The sequence below is a fragment of the Hordeum vulgare genome, chromosome 7H (assembly GCF_904849725.1).
Source record: "Hordeum vulgare subsp. vulgare chromosome 7H, MorexV3_pseudomolecules_assembly, whole genome shotgun sequence".
Lineage (NCBI taxonomy): Eukaryota > Viridiplantae > Streptophyta > Magnoliopsida > Poales > Poaceae > Hordeum > Hordeum vulgare.
This window is the reverse complement of record NC_058524.1, coordinates 284,607,397-284,629,323: the sequence shown is the minus strand read 5'-3', so window position 1 is coordinate 284,629,323 and position 21,927 is coordinate 284,607,397. Positions and strand designations below refer to the sequence as shown.

General features: G+C 46.8%; 1 protein-coding gene and 1 long non-coding RNA gene across 3 annotated transcripts in view; both read left to right on the top strand.

Moving 5' to 3' along the window:
- The window catches only part of LOC123413558 (conserved oligomeric Golgi complex subunit 3), a 43,188-nt gene that overhangs the window by 9,119 nt on the left and 12,142 nt on the right, over positions 1-21,927 (top strand). For both annotated transcript variants that reach the window (XM_045106490.1, XM_045106491.1), the window contains exons 8-20: positions 452-537; positions 626-692; positions 782-844; positions 920-1,021; positions 1,180-1,284; positions 1,358-1,450; positions 2,216-2,304; positions 7,355-7,574; positions 8,347-8,415; positions 8,748-8,864; positions 8,967-8,999; positions 9,113-9,199; positions 9,285-9,347. In XM_045106490.1, the coding sequence (XP_044962425.1) occupies positions 452-537; positions 626-692; positions 782-844; positions 920-1,021; positions 1,180-1,284; positions 1,358-1,450; positions 2,216-2,304; positions 7,355-7,574; positions 8,347-8,415; positions 8,748-8,864; positions 8,967-8,999; positions 9,113-9,199; positions 9,285-9,347 (1,194 nt within the window). The remainder of the gene's footprint in view (positions 1-451; positions 538-625; positions 693-781; positions 845-919; positions 1,022-1,179; positions 1,285-1,357; positions 1,451-2,215; positions 2,305-7,354; positions 7,575-8,346; positions 8,416-8,747; positions 8,865-8,966; positions 9,000-9,112; positions 9,200-9,284; positions 9,348-21,927) is intronic.
- On the top strand, positions 13,743-16,967 carry LOC123413560. The gene is made up of 2 exons (XR_006613766.1): positions 13,743-15,730; positions 16,057-16,967. It is a non-coding gene; the product is annotated as an uncharacterized LOC123413560 (long non-coding RNA).

The window sequence follows — 21,927 nt, the reverse complement described above, 5'->3', positions numbered from 1 at the left end:
TGCTCATTTGTGCAAAAAAGTTTTGCTCTTTGTCAACTGGGTGACTGGTGTTCATTTGTGCAAAAAAATGAGCTGCCATTTGGTTGTTGAAAGAATATATGGATATGATTTAGGTTCCATGGATGTCATTAAAATATGAATTGTGTGCCTTGCACTTCATTTTGTCATCTTGTGATTACTTCTTTAATGGACATGCTGAGGAGTACTTCTGTTAACTTTTTAAGACCCCATTGAGTGCTATTGTTAATAAGGACATTCCATAGCTTTGAGAGGTAGATCTTTTTTGGTTGCTGACCACACTTTGCCACCGACCAAGCACTGTAGTTTATCGAAATACTGACATTCAGGCTACTATATATATGTGACGTGATGGCACGTAAATCTGTAATCAATTTCCATTTGTCTCCATAGGCTGATTCATTTGGTCTAATTACCTATTTCCACTTTTCAGGCCTCTACTAGCTTTTATTCCCAGACTATGAACATTGGAAATGGACAGTTTCTCCCACTGTTGAAAAGACTTGATGATTGTATCTTGTAAGTAGTTGTTGCATAACAGTGACATGTTTCTCCTTTTCTGTGTTGAGATTTATGGAGCTCATGTTCTATCCTCTGGTGGATATAGATATGTTGAAAACAATCCACTGTATGCTGAATCTGCTGTTTATTTGGTCAAGTTTCGCCAACTTCAGGTGAAGGACTACGTGTGAGGCAAACTACATTTCTAGTCATAATGAATAAGAGTGTGTTAACCTATAGTTATCTACTTCTTGTATTGCAGTCTCGGGCATTAGGTATGATCCGTTCACATGTCTTGTCGACACTGAAAGGCGCTTCATCCCAGGTGCTCCTCAGTTGCATTTAATATGTAGAGTGTTGTAACTAGCACTTACTGGATAGTAGGTTTACTTGTTAGCAGGTTCAAGCTGCAATTCGAGGCAGTGGTTCTGGCAAAAATGCTGTTACAGAGGGTGTGGAAGCATCTCTTATCTATGTTCGTTTCAAGGCAGCAGCTGGGGAGGTATACTTGTTCATTACATGATCTATGGTTTTTCTCGAACACATCTACAGTTCGTTGAGAAGTTTAAACCATCTGTAGATACTCTATCTATGAAGCTCTGGTAGGATTTCAGTTGGAGTTCTGTACTTCTGTTGCTCCTGATTCTTTCTTCTTTGCAGCTAAAACCAGTTTTCAATGAGATTGAAAGTAGGTCTTCTAAGAAAGAATACGCGCAGATTCTTTCAGAATGTCACAGTTTATTTTGTGAGCAGAGGCTGTACTTGGTAAGTTAAAACCTTTGCACTCTGTTTTGACCTTAACGTGATTAAATCCTATTGCTTACAATACTGCTTTTAGATACGAGGCATGGTGCAGCAACGCATTTCTGAGTTTGCTAAAGAAGAGGCCTTACCTTCTTTTACAAGGTCTGGTTGTGCCTATTTGATGGAGGTAACCACATATTTAGCTAGTTATTCTATTTAGATTTTGTTGGCTTCCTAAGTTACAACTTACTCTTATATGTAGTAGCATACAGAGAAGTGTAAAGTAGAGGACATTGCGGGCACCACACTTCGTATCTTCAGTATTACCTACTATTGTGTGTTCACATATGAAATCTCTACTACTTATCTAGTATTATACTAATTACCTATACTACTTAGAAAGAACCTAAGGTTCCCATTTTGCTCTTTCCTTCGTGCAACCTCTCTACGTACGGTATCCCTCTCCCCCCTCTCCGTTTTGACTTCCCCCCTCCCATCTCTGGTTTTCTCCCACGTCCCCCCCCCCCCCCCCCCCCCCCCCCCCCTAAAAACCGCCTCAAGTGTTCCATGCCTTACTTACCAAACATGTTTTCTTTGCTAAGCCAATAAGTGCTTACCAAATGAAATCCAGTTTTTCTGGGTATGCAATCGCACAATAAAATGGCAGGTAAATCCCGGTGATTGGGTACAAAAACTCGCTATTTTCTTTTTGCGCACAGCGTGAAATGGTAGACGTGCAGTCGCGGGCTAACCTACTAGAATATTTATGCCCCCGACGAAACACGCTGGAAATTATTCAGTGTGTTAAAACGTATGTAGTTCTATGTTTTCTGCAATATCACACTTATATTTTATCAGAGCTTGTAGCATTCTTGTGGTATGATTTACTTTTGTTATTTCTTCTTTACTGCTAGAAAAAAAAATGTTATAATTGTTCTCCATTTCTTCTCAGGCATGCCAGTTTGAGCATCAGCTTTTTGCCCACTTCTTTCCAGCATCCGCATCAGATGTCTCAAGTATGGCTCCTTTAATGGATCCATTGTAAGATTATTTAACCCCCCTTAGTTCTGTTAATGCAATTTACGTTCATGCTAGCAATCCTACAAGTTACAAGTGATTTATTTGTGCAGTTCAGCAACTTGATTTGGTAATCCCCGCAAAAAGAAAAAAAAAACATGACTTCATATCACGTAAAGTTAGTTTGACAAACCAACAAGGCAACAACCAATAATGGGTCCTCACATCTTGTTACAAGTTTTACCGCATGTTGTATGTAACTTAGCAGTTTAGGTGTAGCAAGTCTTGTTTATGTTCAGGTTTACATGTAATATATGTTAGTTATAGTCCTTGTGTGTTGTGCTTAATTAACTCTGTTTTAGTGTAGGTCTGTATAGAGCAGTACTTAGCTAGTAGGAGTATGTAGTGGTCAGCTAGTAGACAATTTTGTTTTTTTGCTTGTTCTGCCACCTGTTAGAGATATAAATGATAGCAGTAAATAAGCTGTTTGTATTGGTAGTAGAGTCGTATAATTGGTTGTATTTGACCTGTAATGTTCAGGTCGGTTTAGGAAAGCCTATAAATAGGCATGGATGCCATCATTTGTATGATAAGCTTGTAGTGCATCCAAAGAGTGAAAACTTTGGCTGTGTGACCATGACACGACTCTTGGGTATAGTCAGCGAGGCCGAAAGCTGGCCCAACAATCTGGGCATGGTCCGGACTGGCGACTCGAGGCCCACCTCATACCTCCTAGGAGCGATGCCTCATCATCTTGAGAGACAGGGCAACCAACAATCTCACCTAATGAGCCAGGTTCGGCTAGACCCGGTAGCTAGCACCCAGCTGTAAACCCACCATAGCCATTAATGCTAACTTGACCACGTATATAAAGCAAGCTGGGGCCCTCTCGGTCGGGATCGATCCACCTCATATCATTGTACACCATTCTAGCGAGATCTAGGGTTCCTCACCTAACCCTTCATCTCCCATCTCTTCCGCCACCGCGGCCAGACCTTGTCTAGGAACCCTAGCTCAAGATCTCTCCGATCTCTGTCTGGCATGTGAACAATAGAACTCATGGTAGCAGGAGTAGGGTGTGACATCTCCAAGGAGGGCCCGAACCTAGGTAGATCCTTGTGTCCCTGTGCAGCCATTCCGATTTGCCATCCATACGCCCCTCTGGGTTGTGCGTGTGGATCCTGCACAGATCTAGATGGCTCCATCTGCCTTCAAGATAGGCGGATTTGCTCCATATCGATAGATTCGTTTCGGCTCCCTACTCTTCGTCGCCAACACAGTGGGGGGGGGGGTCTGGTCCTCCTCGTCTCCTTCATCGAGGGTCAACTCTTCCAGTTTGAGATCTGAATTTCGTCACAGACAACCTTGGCAAGCCGTGCCTTCGTGACACAGTTCCTAGTCGTTCGATGGAATTTGCGTCACCCTCTCCATCTGCAGGTTAGGGCTCTCGTTTGGTTCGATGCTTGATTCCCTCCTTGTTCACGACTCCGACCTGGGCAACAACGAGCGCTCGATAAGCTACAATAGGATGCGTGAGATCTTCATAGCCGAAGCGGGAATGAGCGGCCGCCGGCCTCGACGCCTTGATGCTCTCATCGCTGAGCAAGCCTGAAAGCACTGTATTTGAGACTACCCGACTCTGTCTTCTCGTGAAGGAGAAAGAGATCGAACTTTAGAAGGACGATCTCGCCCGTCAGCGAAGCAAGGGACTGCAGGGCAGGAGCGAGCGGTCAACACAAAGCTCTCCATCTAGGAGAAGGACGGTGTTCTAGTGTTTGCGACCCCGAGTCACGATGATCGCACACAACATCAAGATCGAATAGGGCGATGAAGGCTACGACGAGCTCTGCCAGCCCCACATCAAACTCGAGGAGGCGGCTATCCAACATGCGACGATCTCCGGCGCACGTGTGGCCTCTTTGTCCGCAAGCTCCAAGAGCTCACACACCGGAGGTACTCATCACTCGGGCTCTTCATCTCATTGACCTCGGGGCTCAACTAAGTCTTGACCGTGGCCACAACATGCACACATTGTCCTAGCACAATGCCCTCACTGTGAAGTGGGAGAGGTCGGTTGTCAAGTCTGATCCATGTACCGATGACTCAGGCCATACCATGACATGCGGGACACTCTGGATGCAAGGCGCCGAGCCTGTTGTGGCAACCACGATAACGATAACGATCACCACGACGGCGACAATGACGATAACCGCACGACGTATGCAGGGCAAAGGTGTTTGGCTCCCGCATCTACGAGGCCAAGTTCGTGACCGCTTCTGAGTCAGCGACATTGACAAGTACACATGCGAGGCACGACCGGACATCTGGCTTTGGTCGCAGTTGTCGAGCTTGATACTATGAAGCAAGAAGTGACCCCGGACGCACCCTCGACCAAGAAGGGCTCACCTTCCTTGTTGTTTCAGGCGGCGAGATACCAACACAATATGGATAACCCAGAAGATACCTCCAAGGTGGTGCATATCTACACCTTGCTTGGCGATGAATAGGAATGTACACTCGATAACTTCCTCCGTGAGAATAAAGATATATTTGCATGGAGGTCTTCGACATGCGTGGAGTTCGAGGGAAGTTGCTGAGCACCCCCTTGATGTTCGTAAGGACGCAAAAATTGTCAAGCAACAGTGCAACACCTACATCGCTTAGGTGAGACCCGCGCATGGACGATTGTTGAGGAGATAGCTAAGCTTCTTGCAGCTGGTTTCATCAAAGAAGTGTATCATCCTGAGTGGTCGGCAAACCAAGGCCTTGTACTAAAATAGAATTAACAAGGATGTGCATTGACTATATCGGTCTCAACAAAGCATGTCTGAAGACCGCTTCGCTCTGCCACACATCGCTAGGTAGTTGACTCCACTGCCGGTTGTGAGCTTTTGTGCTTCCTTGATGCTTACTCTGGCTATCACCAGATCAAGATGAAGGAAGGAGATGAGCTCAAAACCTCATTTTCATCACTACTTTCAGGGCCTCTTGCTACATCTCTATGCCATTTGGTCTGAAGAATGCCGGTGCTACATACCAACGGTGCACACGATCAAATTGACAGGAATGTCCAGGTGTAAGAACTGCGGGGGACCTCCTGACGTATTTGACCGAAACATTCGCCAACCTCAAAAGTTTAACATGAAGCTCAACCCAGAGAAATGCGTCTTCAGGGTCCCTTTGAGAAAGCTACTCGGTTTCATCCCTTTGAGAAAGCTACTCGGTTTCATCGTGTCTGAATGGGGAATTGAGGCTAACCCTGAGAAGATTGACGCTATGCTCAAGAACTTGAAGGATGCACATAAGCTAATCGGGTGCATGGCGACACTCATCCGTTTCATCTCCTGACCCGTCAAGAAGACCATGCCCCTTTACAAGCTCCTGAAGAAATCGGAGATCTTCAGTTGAACTTGAAATGCAAGACGTCGTTGATGAGCTGAAGAAGATGATGATTACGTCGCCGGTACTGGTTGCCCCGCTGTTGGGTGTTCAGGGAGACACCACTGCTCCTTGTTGCTACAATTGTTCAAATGGTTAGCACTGTTCTGGTGGTCGAGCGCTTGAGCCAGACAGGAGGTGAGGAAGAGCAACTTCTCATGACGAGAATGCATGACTTGTCATGAGGAGGAGATCACTACCGTGGCTGCGGGCGCGGTGGAGGGCTCAAAGATAAAAGCGAGGTACGGTGCTACAACTGGGATGATGTTGGATATTATGCTTATGAGTCTCTAGAGAAGAAAGGCGAAGCACTCCTTGCTAAGGCTCATTGTGAAGATGATGAGCCAACAGTCCGTGACAAGAGTTGAGGGGAGTGCACGTCTGGCTGTGTGATGCCACTTTCATATGAAGGATTGATGTGAGGCCAACAAAGGCGGTGGTGTGAGACCATCTGTAGGAAGGGTCGGTGTGATGCCGCCAACAGAGGTGTGATGCCAATAGAGGCCGGCGGTGGTGGTGTGATGCCATCATAGAAGAAAAGTCAGTGCGAGGCTGACAAGCACGGTCTAATGCCGTTGCCAGACATGAGCTTAGTGCAAGGATTGGAATGGTCAAGGATTAGGGGGAAAATGTTAGTTATAATCCTTGTGTGTTGTGCTTAATTAACTAGGTATTAGTATAGGTCGGTTCGGACCAATACTTAGCTAGTAGGAGTATTCAGTTGTCAGCTAGTTTTCAATTTAGTTTTTGCTTGTTCTGCCACTTGCTAGAGCTATAAATGACAGCAGTAACTGAGCTGTTTGTACTGGTAGTAGAGTCGTATAACTAGTTGCATTTGAGCTGTAATGTTCGGTCGGTTTGGGAAAGCCTAGAAGTAGGCATGTAGGCCATCTTTGTAAGAAAAGTGCACCAAAAGAGAAAATACTTTTGACTGTGTGAGGCAGCAAGTCACCAGAACAGCCTGTGTACCTGCATATGCTGTGATAATGCAGGATTTTAGGGAATATAAATGAATCATCAAGTATATGCCAAAACTATTTCTTTGGGCTAACTTGCAGTACACCGAGTCGAGTATAATTGAACACTTCCAGTTTCTATATTGAACATTTCACTCAACTTGTATACGAATCTCTTTTAGATATACAAAAAGTATGAACTGGAGCAAACTTCCATAATATCACAACTCATCCGAATATCTTAAAACTTTGAAAAATGATTTTTTTTTATCGAGCCATGAGTAATACTAACAATTTGGCAAAGTTCTATGATACCACTGTGGTATGTAGGCTCATGGTACTAGTATCAAAGTTAATAATATGATAGTACAAGTAAAGGATCCAGAAATCGAGCAGAGTCCTAACTAGCATAACCTGAGGGAACAAAGTAAAGTAGCCAATGAAGAACAGAAGATATAGTATACAATACTTGCTACTAGCATTTAACCTGAAGATGAACATCAGCTAATAATCTCTTCTGCCATCTTCGATGAGGTTTCAGTGCATAAAGAACTGTCACTTGAATCCTGAGAGTAGATATTCAACCTTTCTAAACTCAAACTCTGTGATAGTTGATGCATATCTGTTATGCAGACAACTGTTTCGTTTAAGTTGATCAACTGAATTTCCTTTTCATTCAGGTGCACACACTTGTATGATACTCTGAGGCCTAGACTGATATATGAAGGCAACATTGATTCTCTCTGTGAACTCGTTGACATTCTGAAGGTCGAAGTGTTGGGAGAACAACTGAGTAGACGTGGTAAAGCAGCAGCTGGGCTCCGTCCAATATTGCAGCGGATACTTGCAGACGTTCTTGAGCGTCTGGCATTTTGTGCTCGGACTCATATTCGTGAGGGGGTACTATTTCGAATCTCTTGTGTGATGACTGACATTGTGTTTCTTCAGCCAATATGTTTCCTTGTTTTGGTGCCTAGCATGTATTAAATCTTTTGTTTTCGTATGTATTCTGAGCATGATTCCTTCAGTCGATCAGCTTTTATGCCCAACTGGAAAAATTATAATGAAAATGCCCTCTTTGAACACGATAATCCTTTGAACTGTTTGGTATCCATTTCGGTCATCTGTATGAGCATGGTTATGCACATGGAAGCCTCTGCGTGGATTGCATATGTAATAGTGAGAGAAATCAGACGTCGGTTGCTTGTTATGAATTGTTAAAGAAGTGTATTTGATTATGTTATTCTCCTGAAAATGAGCAATTGTTAGCATATTGACGGCTATTTAAAAGCTTGAAAGTTGCACTCAACTCGAAGCCTCTCGAAGTAACATATTGAGAAGCTTAAGCCCATAATTAGATCCCCATAATTCATCTGCAGCTTACCCATCTGGATATGATGCTGACTGCTAAGGCTGAGCCATAGGATTAAAAGGTGATCTTCCATGATTAAAGTGGAATTTTTTTGATCAGCAGATCTGAGTTCATAGGATAACACTCTTGCATCACTTTGTTTTGAACCTTATGTCATGTTTGCACCTTGTGTTTTTTGTTTTCTGTCAAATACCTCATTCCATTGTTTAAACAAGTGCAAGTTCTTTTGGAAGATGAAACAGCTATTGTTTTAACTATTGAAACCTTTTGCTTAATACTTATCGTCTAACTTTTTTCCAGATTGCAAACTTTCGCCCTTCTGACGAAGATCTGGATTATCCTGGAAAACTTGAGAGATCTACAACTAATGTTAGTTTTCTTATTATTGCAATATAGATTAATCATTTCCTGTGCAACTCCTTTTGGTCCTTTGCATTCACTAAAATCCTGTACTATTTTGCTGTATAGTCATGCTGCACGTTCTTGTATCTACATTTTATCTCACAGATGTGCATGCAAGTTTATGAGTAGATTTTGGACTTAAATGCCCCCCTCCCTGTCTATATGTGCCAAGATTGCTTCAGTTTCTGATTTTAAGAAAGCAAATGGTGCTTCTAACTGAATCAAGCCAATAGCGAGCATGGGGAAGATCTTAGTTGAGAAAGGATAACGAATTCTATTGCTTATGTTTCTATTTGTAGGTTAGTGACAACTCAGACATGTATGTGACATGGTACAGACCACTGGATAAAACAGTTTCGTGCCTATCAAAGCTATATCACTGCTTGGAATCTTCGGTTTTTACTGGATTAGCCCTGGTATTGTACCACTCAAAGCTTATGTTGATTTCTCTGGTTAATTCTTCTTTTACTACTTGATGCCCTGGTCATTTGACTTGACATATCACTTAAATGTCACAGGAAGCCGTAGAAGTTTGCTCAGTATCCCTTCAGGTCCCTTCTCCTTTTATCATTGCCCATGATCTTAAAAACATGCTATTTGCAGTTTCTGTACTATGCAATATCTTATATTAGTCTTAGAAACGAACTGTCGATCCTGTGAACAGAGTGCAAGCAAGGTCATTGCAAAAAGAGCAACCCGAATGGATGGTCAGCTTTTCCTAATTAAGCACCTTCTCATTTTAAGGGAACAGGTGGGCATGCAACTATCAAACAGTCATAATAAAATTCATTGATTACATTAATTCATCTGGCAACTCATTGGTTACATGTTTACAGATTGCACCATTTGAGATTGAGTTCTCAGTCACACACAAGGAGCTGGATTTCTCCCATTTGCTTGTATGTGCAACTCTTTTTGCGTGGAAGCATGGCTTATTTATGCTGTATTCCATTGCATATTCATGTGAATTTATCGACTTGAAGCCTTGTATTCTGGGTTACATTTGCTTTTATTAAATATATTTTGTATGCTATGTTACTATATTTTGTGCACCTTTTACTAGGGGTGTAGAATAACTTATCTTTGTGCGTTAAGATTCATTCCTTGGTACCCAGCTCGCTGTTTTCTCTCTTGTAATGGTCTATCTTGCACCCCTCGGCCGAACTGTATGCTGCGACAGGCTTTATGGAGCATAGGTCTGCACATTCATCTTCGTCGCACTCTCCATGGCCTTAAGCAAGCCTCTCGTGCCCTCTATGGTGACTGCCACTGGTTTTTCGGCATCATGATCCTGCTTTGTTTGTCCACCTTTCTGCTCATGGTCGGACTCTTCTTCTATATGTTGAATGAACACTTCTTCTATATGTTGATGTCATTATCAAGACTGAGTACATTGTCTTAGTTGAGGCACGTCTTATGTCTGATCTTGGCCCTCTTCACTACTTTCTTGGGATTGAGGTTTGCTCTACCTTTGGCGGCTTCTTTATTTCCCAAGAAAAGTATAGCTAGGATCTTCTTGTCCGTGCTGCTCTTACCGATGAGACTTCCATGGAGCTCAATGTTCACATCTGTGCTTCTGATGGTGATCCCTTGTTTGATCTGGCATGTAATCGTTGTTTGATCTGACATGTAATCGTTATCTTGTTAGGAGCCTTGTCTATCTAGCTGTCACTTGTCCTAATATCTCCTATCCTATCCATTTGTTTCTGCACCCACTTTGGTTCACTATAGTCACCTTTCTTCGTGTTCCACGATCTCTTCATGGCACGATCTCTCACAGTCTTTTCTTTCCCTCCAGTTGTTACAACTTCAGGCCTATTCGGATGCTACGTTGGCTAGTGATCCCTCGGATCGCCGTTCACTTTCTGCTTACTATGTTTTTCTTGGTGGTTTTCTCATTGCCTGATGGAGGCTGAGTAGCGAGCTATGGCTCTTTTGACGACAAGAGTTTTTTTTGATGGTGGTACGACGGGCTTACGCCGGCCTGAACCATTTTCATTATAAATAAGAGTGAGATACATCATGACGGGTACAACAAATAGCATCCGACAGACACAAGAAGGAACAAAGGAACAACGACACCCAAAACACAAGATAGAAACAAGGAGCAATAGAAGGAGAACCAGAAGCGAACTATGACAAGCAGCCAACACCAAGAACTTAGCACCCATGACCACCAGCTAACTGAGAAGAGCGGGAGCTAGCTTTGTTGGACCAATCGAAGGGATATCCGCCACCGTGAGGACGTAGAGAAGAAGCTGCCCGCTGCCATGCGATCCCTCTGCACCTTGACAGACACAAGAAGGAACAAGGGAACAACGACACCCAAAACACAAGATAGAACAAGGAGCAATAGAAGGAGAACCAGAAGCGAACTATGACAAGCAGCCAACACCAAGAACTTAGCACCCATGACCACCAGCTAACTGAGAAGAGCGGGAGCTAGCTTTGTTGGACCAATCGAAGGGATATCCGCCACCGAGAGGACGTAGAGAAGAAGCCGCCTGCTGCCATGCGATCCCTTTGCACCTTGAAGATGTAGGAAGTCCTAGCCACTGTCGAAGGGCATCTCACTGCCTAGGAACGTCGCGACAAAGAGAGCCACTGACCGTGCTGAAGGGCAATGTTCCGCCGAGACAATCCTACACCTCCTCTGGGCCACACCATGGCCACCATCACAATTAGAGAGAAGCAGAGCACTATGCGAGGCCACCAAACCTCACACATCGTCGAAGAGCACCGGACACCGAGACCTCACTGCCGCCACAAGCCCCCAAAAAGAGAGGTCAACTATCAACATAGGATGACCAAGGCACTCGTCGCCGCCACAACGCACCTCCACCACCACCGCCCTGCAATCCAACAAACCAAACCAACACTCCAACCTAGACATCGATCACCGACCGCGGAACCCTAGCTGCAAAAACAACGCCCCAAGGGGAAACGACATCGAAGATGCCGCCGTCGTTCGATCCAGGGAAGGATCTTAGGCTTTCGCCCGGAGCATAGAGAAAAAGCGGGCAATGGAAGCTCCGCAATGATGCCTTCACGAAGGGAAACGACATCCGAGGGCGTTGTCATCATCGTTGCTGAGGAGATCGACACTAGGCTTTCGCCTGAAGCATCCCAATCCGTATGACTCCGCAGACGCCGGCCACCAAGTCCGGCAACCCAGACCTTCCTCCCTACTGCCAGACCACGACGAACGTCCCCGTGAGGTCCAACAAGAGACTCCGCTATCACATCCGCTCACCTCGAGCACCTGCACAGAGAGAGTTGGGTCGGTCTTGGCCGCCACCTGCACCCAATCCCTCGCCGCCGGCCACAACACCCCACCACCACACGCCTACACCGCCAACAACAACCACCTCCAGCCACAGCCATGGTGACCGCTGGCCGTGCGAGCTGCCACCCTAGAGGGGTCCAGATCTGGGCGTAGAAAGGCCCCAGACCGGGCATGGCAGCTCACCAGTGTCACCGCGTCGCCCGAGCCACCACGCCATGCTGACCACCAACCCTGCCATGCACCACCAACCCCCGGTCGCGGCCACGCGGACCGTCGGCCGTGGGAGCGAGCCGCCGTGCCAAGGAAGCTAGATCTGGAGCTGGAGCGAGCCGCCGTCCTCCCGGGACAGAGCGACGTCGGATCTCCCAGTTGGCTGAGCAGTCTGAGCCTCCGCACCGCCCGCGCTGCCGCATCGCGCCACCACTGTTGGTGCGCGTCCTCGTCCACGCGCGCGAGTCCCCGCAGCTAGCCGAGCGCCCCGCGCCGCCATGTCTGGAGGAGAGGAGGTGGTGGCGGGAGCAGTAAGAGGGAAGGTGTTGTGGGTGTCTGCGGCGGCTAGGGTTTCTCCCGAGCCGCCCGCGGGAGTGACATGGGAGTCAGTCCCGCCGATGTGACACCAATAATCTTGACGACAATAGTGACTATGGTGGTTACTTCAGGAGTTTGGCATTTATGTCACTACACCTACTCTGCTCCTGTTAATCAGTACAAATGCTATTAGTATTGCGCGTGACCTATGAAGCATGATCTCACTAAGCATATTGGTGTTGATGCTTCTTTTATGTGTGCGGGATCAGTTATTGCTTTTTAGTATGTGTCTTCCTAGTTACAGTTGTCGGATTTCTTTACGAAGGCCTAGACTAGAACATGGGTTTTATCTCTCTGAACTCAGTGTTGTGGATCCACCCTGAGTTTGAGAGGGAGGGAGGGGGATGGGGTTAGAGTTATATTATATTCCATAGTCTGTGTATTTCCTCCATTGTATGAGGGGTTTCCTGCATATTTACACATGTATGTATACACACACACATACGTACTCCCACTTTTCATATACTACCACATAAGTAAATCTTTTATACCTCTTTATCATTTTAATATACTTTATTAGTAATTACTCCCTCCGTCCGGAAATACTTGTCCTAGAAATGCATGTATCTAGACTTATCTTAGTTATAGATACATTCATTTTATTCATTCTTAGGACAAGTATTTCCGGACGGAGGGAGTACTTGATATCCAAGAGTGAGTTTCATGACAAATTATATTTGACTCCACATATTTTATTTTATTCACAAGAAAGCTGCATTATTTTATGTAAAAATTATTTACTACATAAACTAACGACTTCAACGTTTTTTTTCCATGAAGCTTGCATTGAGATATATTAGAATAATTAATAAGGTATATTGAGAATGATAAAGAGGTATAATATTATTGTTTAAGAGGTATATTATACATGTCTTTCTGTACTCCCACATTTGGATATACATCTTAAACAATAATATTATACCTTTTCATCATTCTTAATATACCTTATTAATTATTCTAATATACCTCAATAAAAGTTTCAGGAAAAAAATATTGCTGAAGCCATTAGTTTATGTACTCCCTCCGTTCCAAAATTCTTGTCTTAGACTTGTCTAGAAATGGATGTACCTAAATACTAAAACGTGACTAGATACATTCATATCTAAACAAATCTAAGACAAGAATTTTGAGACGGAGGGAGTAGTATATAATTTTTCATACAATAATGCAGTTTACTTGTAAATAAAATAAAATATGTGAAGTCAAGTATAATTTGTGATGAAACTCACTCTTGGATATCAAGTAATTATTAATAAAGTATATTAAAATGATAAAGAGGTATAAAAGATTCACTTATGTTGAGAAGTGGGAGTACGGACTCCCAGGAGTACATAACCATTTTCCTATATATATATACTGGCCTTTGGTCCCAGAAAATGCAAGTTGCATATTTCCTAACAACTATCACCTGAAATGTGGTTGGTAAATTTCTATACTAATGGTTTGTGAAGTACAAAAGCATCATATTCAGATAGCTTGCATCAAATAGGTGTTTATTCAGAGAACATGTGCGCACAACTACATGATTGTGCGTTGATTCAGATAACATGAGCATTGAGGTCAAACTCAACATGCGTTGATTCATATAACAGTTCCTAAAATCTTTCATTTAAGTGCTTCAGCGGTTGTCAGATTATTTGTGCTCAAGCCATGACGAAAAAATGAGCTCAATATTCCCATCACATATTAACTAGTCAACTTCCAAGAGATTAGAACTCAGTGCACATGCACAAGGATCACACTTGACGTTGAACCGGTATGGGCCCTGCCCATCTGTCTTAGGCCCATATGGCCCAACCCATGTGCTAGACCTAGAAGAAGAGGACCTGGGCGTTGTCTCCCCTTGAGCGCCGCTGCATGAACACATGAACACGAGCTGGTACGCTACCTCTCCTGATTCTACATGGTATCAGAGCCAGGTTCGACGGGGCTTGACAGTGACAGGACAACGGTGACGGCTGGCGGGGCGACAGGGTCCGGCAGAGATCGTCGACGGTCCTTGGCGCCGAAGAAGTGGTGGCCGTGCACGCGCGGAGAAGCGGCTGTGCGTTCGGGCTGTGGAAGGAAGAGGAGGAGGTGAGACTGTATACGACGATAAGGCAACAAAGGAGGAAGAGAAGGAAGATTGGGCAGTAGAGGAGGATGAGGAAAGGAGGCTGCCTGTGCTACTGCTGGGTGTAGGTGCTGAGAGTGTTGTTGCTTGCTGCTGTTGCTGCGCGGTAGGAAGAAAAAGGTGGTGCTGGTGCTGTGTGGACGTGAGAGCAGAGGTGCTTGCTGCTGCGGCTGACTGGGGAGGCAGGTTGAGTTGCTTGTTGCTGCTGCTGATTGGCAAGGGAAGAGGAGGCCAAAAGGACTTGCCGAGGTGTCGAGCAGCTCACTAGGTTCCTCTCGGGCTCGAACTCTGGGGCTATCGTTCCTCGGTAGGAAGTGGCTCAGAAGATCGAGTTGTCACCCACGGACATCAAGCTAGAGGGGGCTACCAATTATCTGAGCTGGTCTCGAAGGGCATCGCTGGCTGTGGAGCAGAAGGAGCTTCATGGGCACTTGTTGGGTTAAAGAACCAGGAGACAAGGCTAGTGCAGAGGGAAAGAGGTGGAAGGCATCAACTCTATGCTTATTGGGTGGTTGTTGAACTCCGTGGTGCCCTCTGTTGGACGCTTGGACGCTCTGTGGAGGGGCTATCCACATCTATCGAGATATGGAAGACTCTGTCCACCCAGTACTCCGGGAAGGGCAGTGTCATGCTCATTGATCAGATCGATGGGAAGATTAGTCGGCTGTCACCAAGATGACATGTCAGTGATGGCATATGTGGCAGGCCTACAGACTTTGTGGGCAGACCAGGATAACCGTGATCCTCTAAAACTCTATGATGCGGTTGGCATCAAGTCAGGGCACAAGTGGATGGCACGCAGGCGTGTGCTAAAACTTTTGGCGGGCCTCACAGGATGCTTTGATGGCAGGAATGCATCCCTGTTGCACTAAGCTCTCATGTCCAGTGTTGATGAGGCTACTACAACGATGACTTAAGAGGAGGTGCGGCAATCTCTTTAGATTGAAGACCTGAAGGCTGTGCCGGCTTCGACATTTGCAGTCACTGATCGCACAGAGTGGAAAGATTCGACGGTCTGTTAAACCTATGGAGAGGTAGGTCACCTGAAGTGGGAATGTCCTGGTAAAGGCATGGGATATAATAGAGGGGAAAGTGGCAAAGGCAGGACTGCTAGAGGCAGAGTTGGATACTCGGGTACCTTAGGGGGTCAGACTGCTAGGGGCAGAGTTGGACTCGGGAAAGTTAGGGGTTCAAAGGGCGTACATGCCAGTTGAAGGGGACAATGGGACGTCAAAGGGCGAAGAAGTAGATGCTGCTGCCTATGAAGACTTTGCTCACTGCCTCCATTGATGAAGGTAATTTGGAAAATGTATCTCTTGCTAGTAATGAGAATGCTCCGGAGTGGGTTCTAGACTTTGGAGCATCTAAGCATGTTGCGGGTAAATCCTGTGCGTTTGAGTCTTACAATATGCATCCTACTACTCACAAGGTCACTATACAAACTGCTGATAGTCCAAAACAACAGTCCGTAAGAGTTGACACAGTAAAGTGCACTTAGACCATCTCTCTATCATCAGTTTTACATGTGCCAACCTTTCCTGTTAATTTGGTCTCTTTCAGTGCACTAATTGATCAAATGGACTGTTGTGTGACCCTTGACAAGCTCGGTTGCTTCATTTAGGAGCGACAGACAAGGCAGGCGATTGGGAATGGCCACATACTTGATCAACCGGACACCTTCCAGGATACTAGGCATGCAATTCCCAAGTGAGTTGTTTGGAGAAAATAAGTTTGTCGTCCCTCCAAAGTTATTTGGCTGTGCATGTTTTGTTCGGAATCATAGACCATCAGTTGGAAAATTGGACCCACGAACAGTGAAATGTGTTTATGATTATTCCTCTATCAGCAGGGGTACACGTGTTGGGAGTCCCTCTGCAAAACACATGTTTGTAAGTATGGATATCACCTTCAGTGAGTCTGAGCCATTCTGTGGTTAGCCGATTGATCCAACTCCATTGTTTGCAGAGCTTGGCCACCTATACTCTGTGAAAGATGGATATGTCCCTTACTCAGGGTGATTATGTGCGCACTAACACTAATGATGATGTGCAGGTTCAGGTCCAACCAATGGTGGGTACAATTTTGACTGGTACTCGAGAATTGCCGCGAAGTACACAAATGGCAGTGGCACCCACACGACCTTTAGCCGAGACCCTTTGCTTGAGCTGCCTGTGTATACGGCCCACCGGGAATTGAATCCCGATGTGGGAGGAGTGGGACACATGCTTTCTTCTTGTCCTTGTCCTTGTTGTCGGCGCCCTTGGCCGCCATCTTCTTCGGCGCAAGCAACCCCTTGCCTCCCTTCCTGGCCATCTCCCTTAGCAGTAGAGCCCCTTGCCTCCCTTCACTTATAACACTCACTCTTAGCAAACAACAAAAGCAGAAACACACTCCTTGTCCTTGTCCTTGTCGTTGGTGCCCTTGGCCGCCATCTTCTTCGCCACAAGCAGCTCATTGCCTCCCTTCCTCGTCATCTCCCTTAGCAGCAGAGCCCCTTGCCCCCCTTTAGTTATGACACTCACTCTCAGCAAACAACAGAAGCAGAAACACACTCAAGCACACACAAATCACGCACCACAACGTAGCAGTACACCCAAGCTCACTCCACCGCACACACCATCCGTATGCGTTGCCGTGCTGGAGGTTCTTGACCCCCGCAGTTTTCCTTCGTAGTATCTGCTGTTGGCGTTGGGTGCAGGCCATGTCGTCGGCGATTGCGTGTGCACGATGACCCCGATGTGCAGCTCAACCAAGGTGTCCAAGGGATGGTCGCACGTTGGTTGCTATCGGAGCTAGATCGGGGGCGGGGTGTGGGGAAAGGAGGCAGGGAAGCAAAGGTGAGATGTTGGTGTGTGCATGCGGCGGAAGTTGCCGACGAAGAGACGAGGGAGAGTGGCCACCGGAGATCAGGATGGGGTGGGGCCGGAATCGGGGGTGATGGGGGCGGGTGGCAGCCGGAGCAGGGGAGATGTGGGAGGTAGGACCAGCCGACAGAGCGCTGTGCTGGTGGCGCGATGCGGGGAATCCGGGGGATAGGGAGGGGATCGGGCAGAGCGGATGGGTGGCTTTTTCTCCTTTTTATTTCGGTTGTATCTGTTCGGGTTGGTTGATTCAGGAAAAAGTTTCGGGCCTTATATATGCCCTGACATATACACAAATGATCTTCTCTCTCTCTCTCTCTTTCCACACACACTTGTTCGTGCCTATTTTCGGGAACTATCTGGGTGTTCACTTTTTTGATTTAATGCTAACCTTTTTTTCAAGGGTACGTCAAAGATTGACGTATCGAGATCATATATAGAAAGTGCCTAGAAAGGCGAGACGGTTTACAACTTAGCCACGGCTATCATAGCCATTGTTCAACATGCTGATTACTCACTACTATCCCACTCATCTACTCTAATCGGGAGCGATCCTGCCTCCCGTAGCAGCTCTGCTATCCTCCAGTCTTGTCCTTCTAAATCAATCTTACTGAGAAGCTGACTTGTGGAAGGAATCGCTCCATTGAACACCACATCGTTCCTGTGCTTCCATAACATCCAAGCCACCAGCGCAATTACGGTCCATGTCTCCTTCCTAAGCTTAGGCCGTGGATTAATTGTAGTCCACCATTCCACCAGACTGGCTTCCGTGCTTGGCAGCCAAGTTAGCTTGTCCCAGTGGTCTAGGATGGAGAACCACACTTGTCTAGCAAAGACGCTGCCGAGGAGTATGTGATTGATTGTCTTCGGCGCTTGATCACAGAAAGGGCAAGCCGGATGGTGTGGTAGGAGTCGACGCACTAGCCTATCTGCCGTCTAGCACCTCTCCCTAGCCGCCAGCCAGGCAAAAAACTTGCAAGTCGCCGACTTTCTCGACCGCCAGATTTGCGTGGCTCCATTGGCCTCCACTCTCCCAGCGAAGAACGCCCGGTAGGCCGATCTCGCTGAGTAGCATCCGTTTGTCTCCCAAGCCCAAACGAGTTTGTCCTCAATCCCATCCATGAGCTGGATGTGCTGAGTTCTGTCTACAAGATGTAGGAACTCACTCAATGCTTGGGTGCTCATGTTAGGTGACACGACTCGCCACCAACCGTCAGTTGTGGCTTATCTCATTGTCCTCTTTCGCGCTCTCCTAACGACGGCGAAAAGCTCTGGTAGTAGGTCTTGAATTCGTCTGTCCCATAGCCACCAATCTGTCCAGAGCAATTCCACCTCTCCATTTCCTAGCACACACTTGGTCGCGGCCTTGTAGATGCTCAAGGAGTCCGGCGAAACTTGCAAGTTGAACTCGTTCCATGGCAATCACACTCAGTTCTCATCAGCCAAGGCCATCTTGCTCTGAGTGCCGCGTTGAGAAGACGCAAGTTTGGAATGCCGAGGCCACCACATTCCTTCGGCATGCAAACTTGGTCCCAAGCCACTAAACAATGACCACCATGCACATCTCGGCGTCCTTTCCACAGGAAGCCATGGCATATCTTATTTGCTGCTTCGATGATTTTTACTGGCAGGTCGAGGGCCACCATTGCATGAACATGCATAGAAGATAACGCGGTCTTCACAAGCTCCAATCGCCCAGCCCGGTAGAGCAGTCTTGCCTGCCACGCAGGAAGTCAATCGGCCAATTTATCCACCAAATACTGCCGCTGCGTTGTTGATATTTTGCGCAAGCCCAAAGGCAGTCCGAGGTAGCGGTATGGCCATCCAGCCACCTCGCATCCTAGCTCGTCAGCTATCCGCTCCACCTGCTCCACCGAACAGCGAATCGTGTGCGCGGAACACTTGGCCATGTTTGTGCGAAGTCTCGAAGCCATGCCAAAAGTTTGTGAGCATGCCCTAAGGCTCCGGAGGTCCGGTTTGAGAAATGTGACAACATCATCCGCATAGATCGATGTCCTATGCCGTAATCCATTTGGTGCGAGGGGCGTCAGCAGGCCATCCAATGTCGTGCGATGGAGCAAATGGTGAAGGCCCTCCATGACCATAACGAACAGCAGTGGAGACATATGGTCTCCCTGTCGAAACCCTTGCCGCTTGTATACAACTTCGCCTGGAATGCCGTTGAGTAGGACCCTTGTTGATGAGGATGCTAGGAGGCCGGCCACCCAGGCGATCCACTTGGGGCCAAAACCTAGATGCTGCAAGACCTCCATCAGGAAGGCCCAATCCACAATGTCAAATGCTTTGGTGATGTCTCGTTTAAGCATGACCGAAGGAGTCGAGGAGATTTGTAACTTCTTTGCCGTGCATTGCACCATCATGTAAATGTCATGTAGGCATCTTCCTCTTATGAACGCACTCTGGTGGGTATCGACCAAGCGCGGCATATCGTCGGTCACCCGTGCCACTAGCACCTTAGCAACTAGTTTGGGAAAGATATGTATCAAACTGATCGGTCTGTAGTCACGGACCTCAAGCGCAACAACAAATTTCGGCAACAGAGTGATGAATGCCTGATTGATGGAAGTCATCCCACGGAAGTCCATGTCCCCAAATGAGGACACTAGGTGCACGGTTATCCGGTACTCCAGCATGCTCTTCTCCGACGGCACGAGGGCATCCGCTGGCAACACGAGGCCATCCGCCAGCTCCACCTCCATAGCCTCGTCAGGCTCCTCCACCAGAATGATCTTCTCCTTGGGCAGCAAAGACGGACCGTCTATCCAAGCATAGGCGTGGGCGACGGCGCTTGCGGCCAGCAGTCTGCCACCCACCGTGGGCGGCGGCAGCTTGGGGCGATGCCAACACCTCGTCCTCAGGACGCACAACGATAGACGCCAGTCACGGCGCAGGCGATGCGAGGCGCATCATGGGGTTGACCTGCGAGACCGGCGTAGGGGGGAGGGCCGACCGAAGGGGGGGGGGCTCTGGCGGCGTGCCGCTCCGCTGCACCTCGCAGTAGGAGCGGGTTGGATGGAGGTCTTCGTCCTCGGAGGAAGACAGATCTGCCCACCTCGCGGGGATCGACGGGGAGGCCACGGTTCCTCGCGGAGAGGAGGCTCGGATCCTTGAGTGGACGCCGGGGTCAGGGTGACCGTCAGTGGTTTGGGGTGGACGCCGTCGCCGGAGTGGCGGGCGGCGGGAGGGAGGGAGCGTTGAGAGCTAACCTATTATGCATCAAAACGAAGTTTTGAGAGGAAAGACTCAGTAATGTGAAAATTTAACCCGTATTAGTCCATCTGATATATGAAATGAGAATGCTTGTACATTTCCTAGCTCTCATCAGCATGCAGTCAACGGCATAATATGACATATGTTATGTTAAATAAAAAATAAACTTAGTTGCTATGTCTAATTTTTATTTGATATTGTGATGAGATCATAAACTCCGGCCCCAAACCCAGGTAAAGGACAAGGGGTGTGATAGACTTGGCGACCCAACATCAAAACTCAACCACTTATGGAGATGAAACCCAGAAATATGGTGGGCCTTGGAGAAACACAAAGTCCTAACAAAGTACATTACACTCATCAAGGACATGTGTGATAATGTTGTGACATGGCGACACTCATGACTTTCCAATTAAATAGGACTATGCCAAGAGTCAGCTTTGAACCCTTATCTTTTTTGCTTTGGTGATGGATGAAGGTCACAAGGGTATACAAGGAGATATCCCATGTTGTATGCTCTGTGCGCATGATGTGGTGCTAGTCGATGATAGTCGGACGAGGGTTATTAGAAAGTTAGAACTCTGGAGAGACTTTGGAATCGAAAGATATTAGGCTTAGTAGAACTAAAACTAGTACATGAGATGCGGTTTGAGTACTACTAGGCATGAGGAGGATATTAGACTTGGTGGACGAATGGTACATTAGAAGGACACCATCCGATATTTGGGGTCAATGCTGCAGAAGGATGGTGATATCGATGAAGATGTGAGCCATCGAATCAAAGCTGGATGGATGAAGTAGCGCCAAGCTTCTAGCGTCCTTTGTGACAAGAGAGTGCCACAAAAGCTAAAAGGCAGGTTCTATAGGGCGGTGATTCGACCTGCGATGTTGTATGGCACTGAATGTTGGCCAACTAAAAGGTGACATGTCCAACAGTTAGGTGTAGCATAGATGTGCATGTTGAGATGGATACGTGGCCACACAAGAAAGGATAGTGTCTGGAACGAGGATATACGTGATAGAGATGGGGTAGCACTGATTGAAGAGAAGCTTGTCCAACATCGTTTAAGATGGTTTGGGTATATGCGGCATAGGTCTCTAGAAGCGCCAATGCATAGCGGACGGTTAAAGCGTGCTGATAATGTCAACAGAGGTTAGGGTACCAAACTAGACATGGGAGGAGTCCGTTAAGAGAGATATGAAGGACTGGAATATTGCCAAAGAACTAGACATGGACAGGGTTGTGCGGAAATTAGCTATCCTCGTGCCAGAACAATGAGTTGGTTTCGAGATCTTATGATTTCAACTCTAGCCTACCCCAACTTGTTTGGGACTAAAAGGCGTTGCATTGTGATGATATCATAAAAGCTCGTACTTATTACCAACGAGGCGCCTAATTT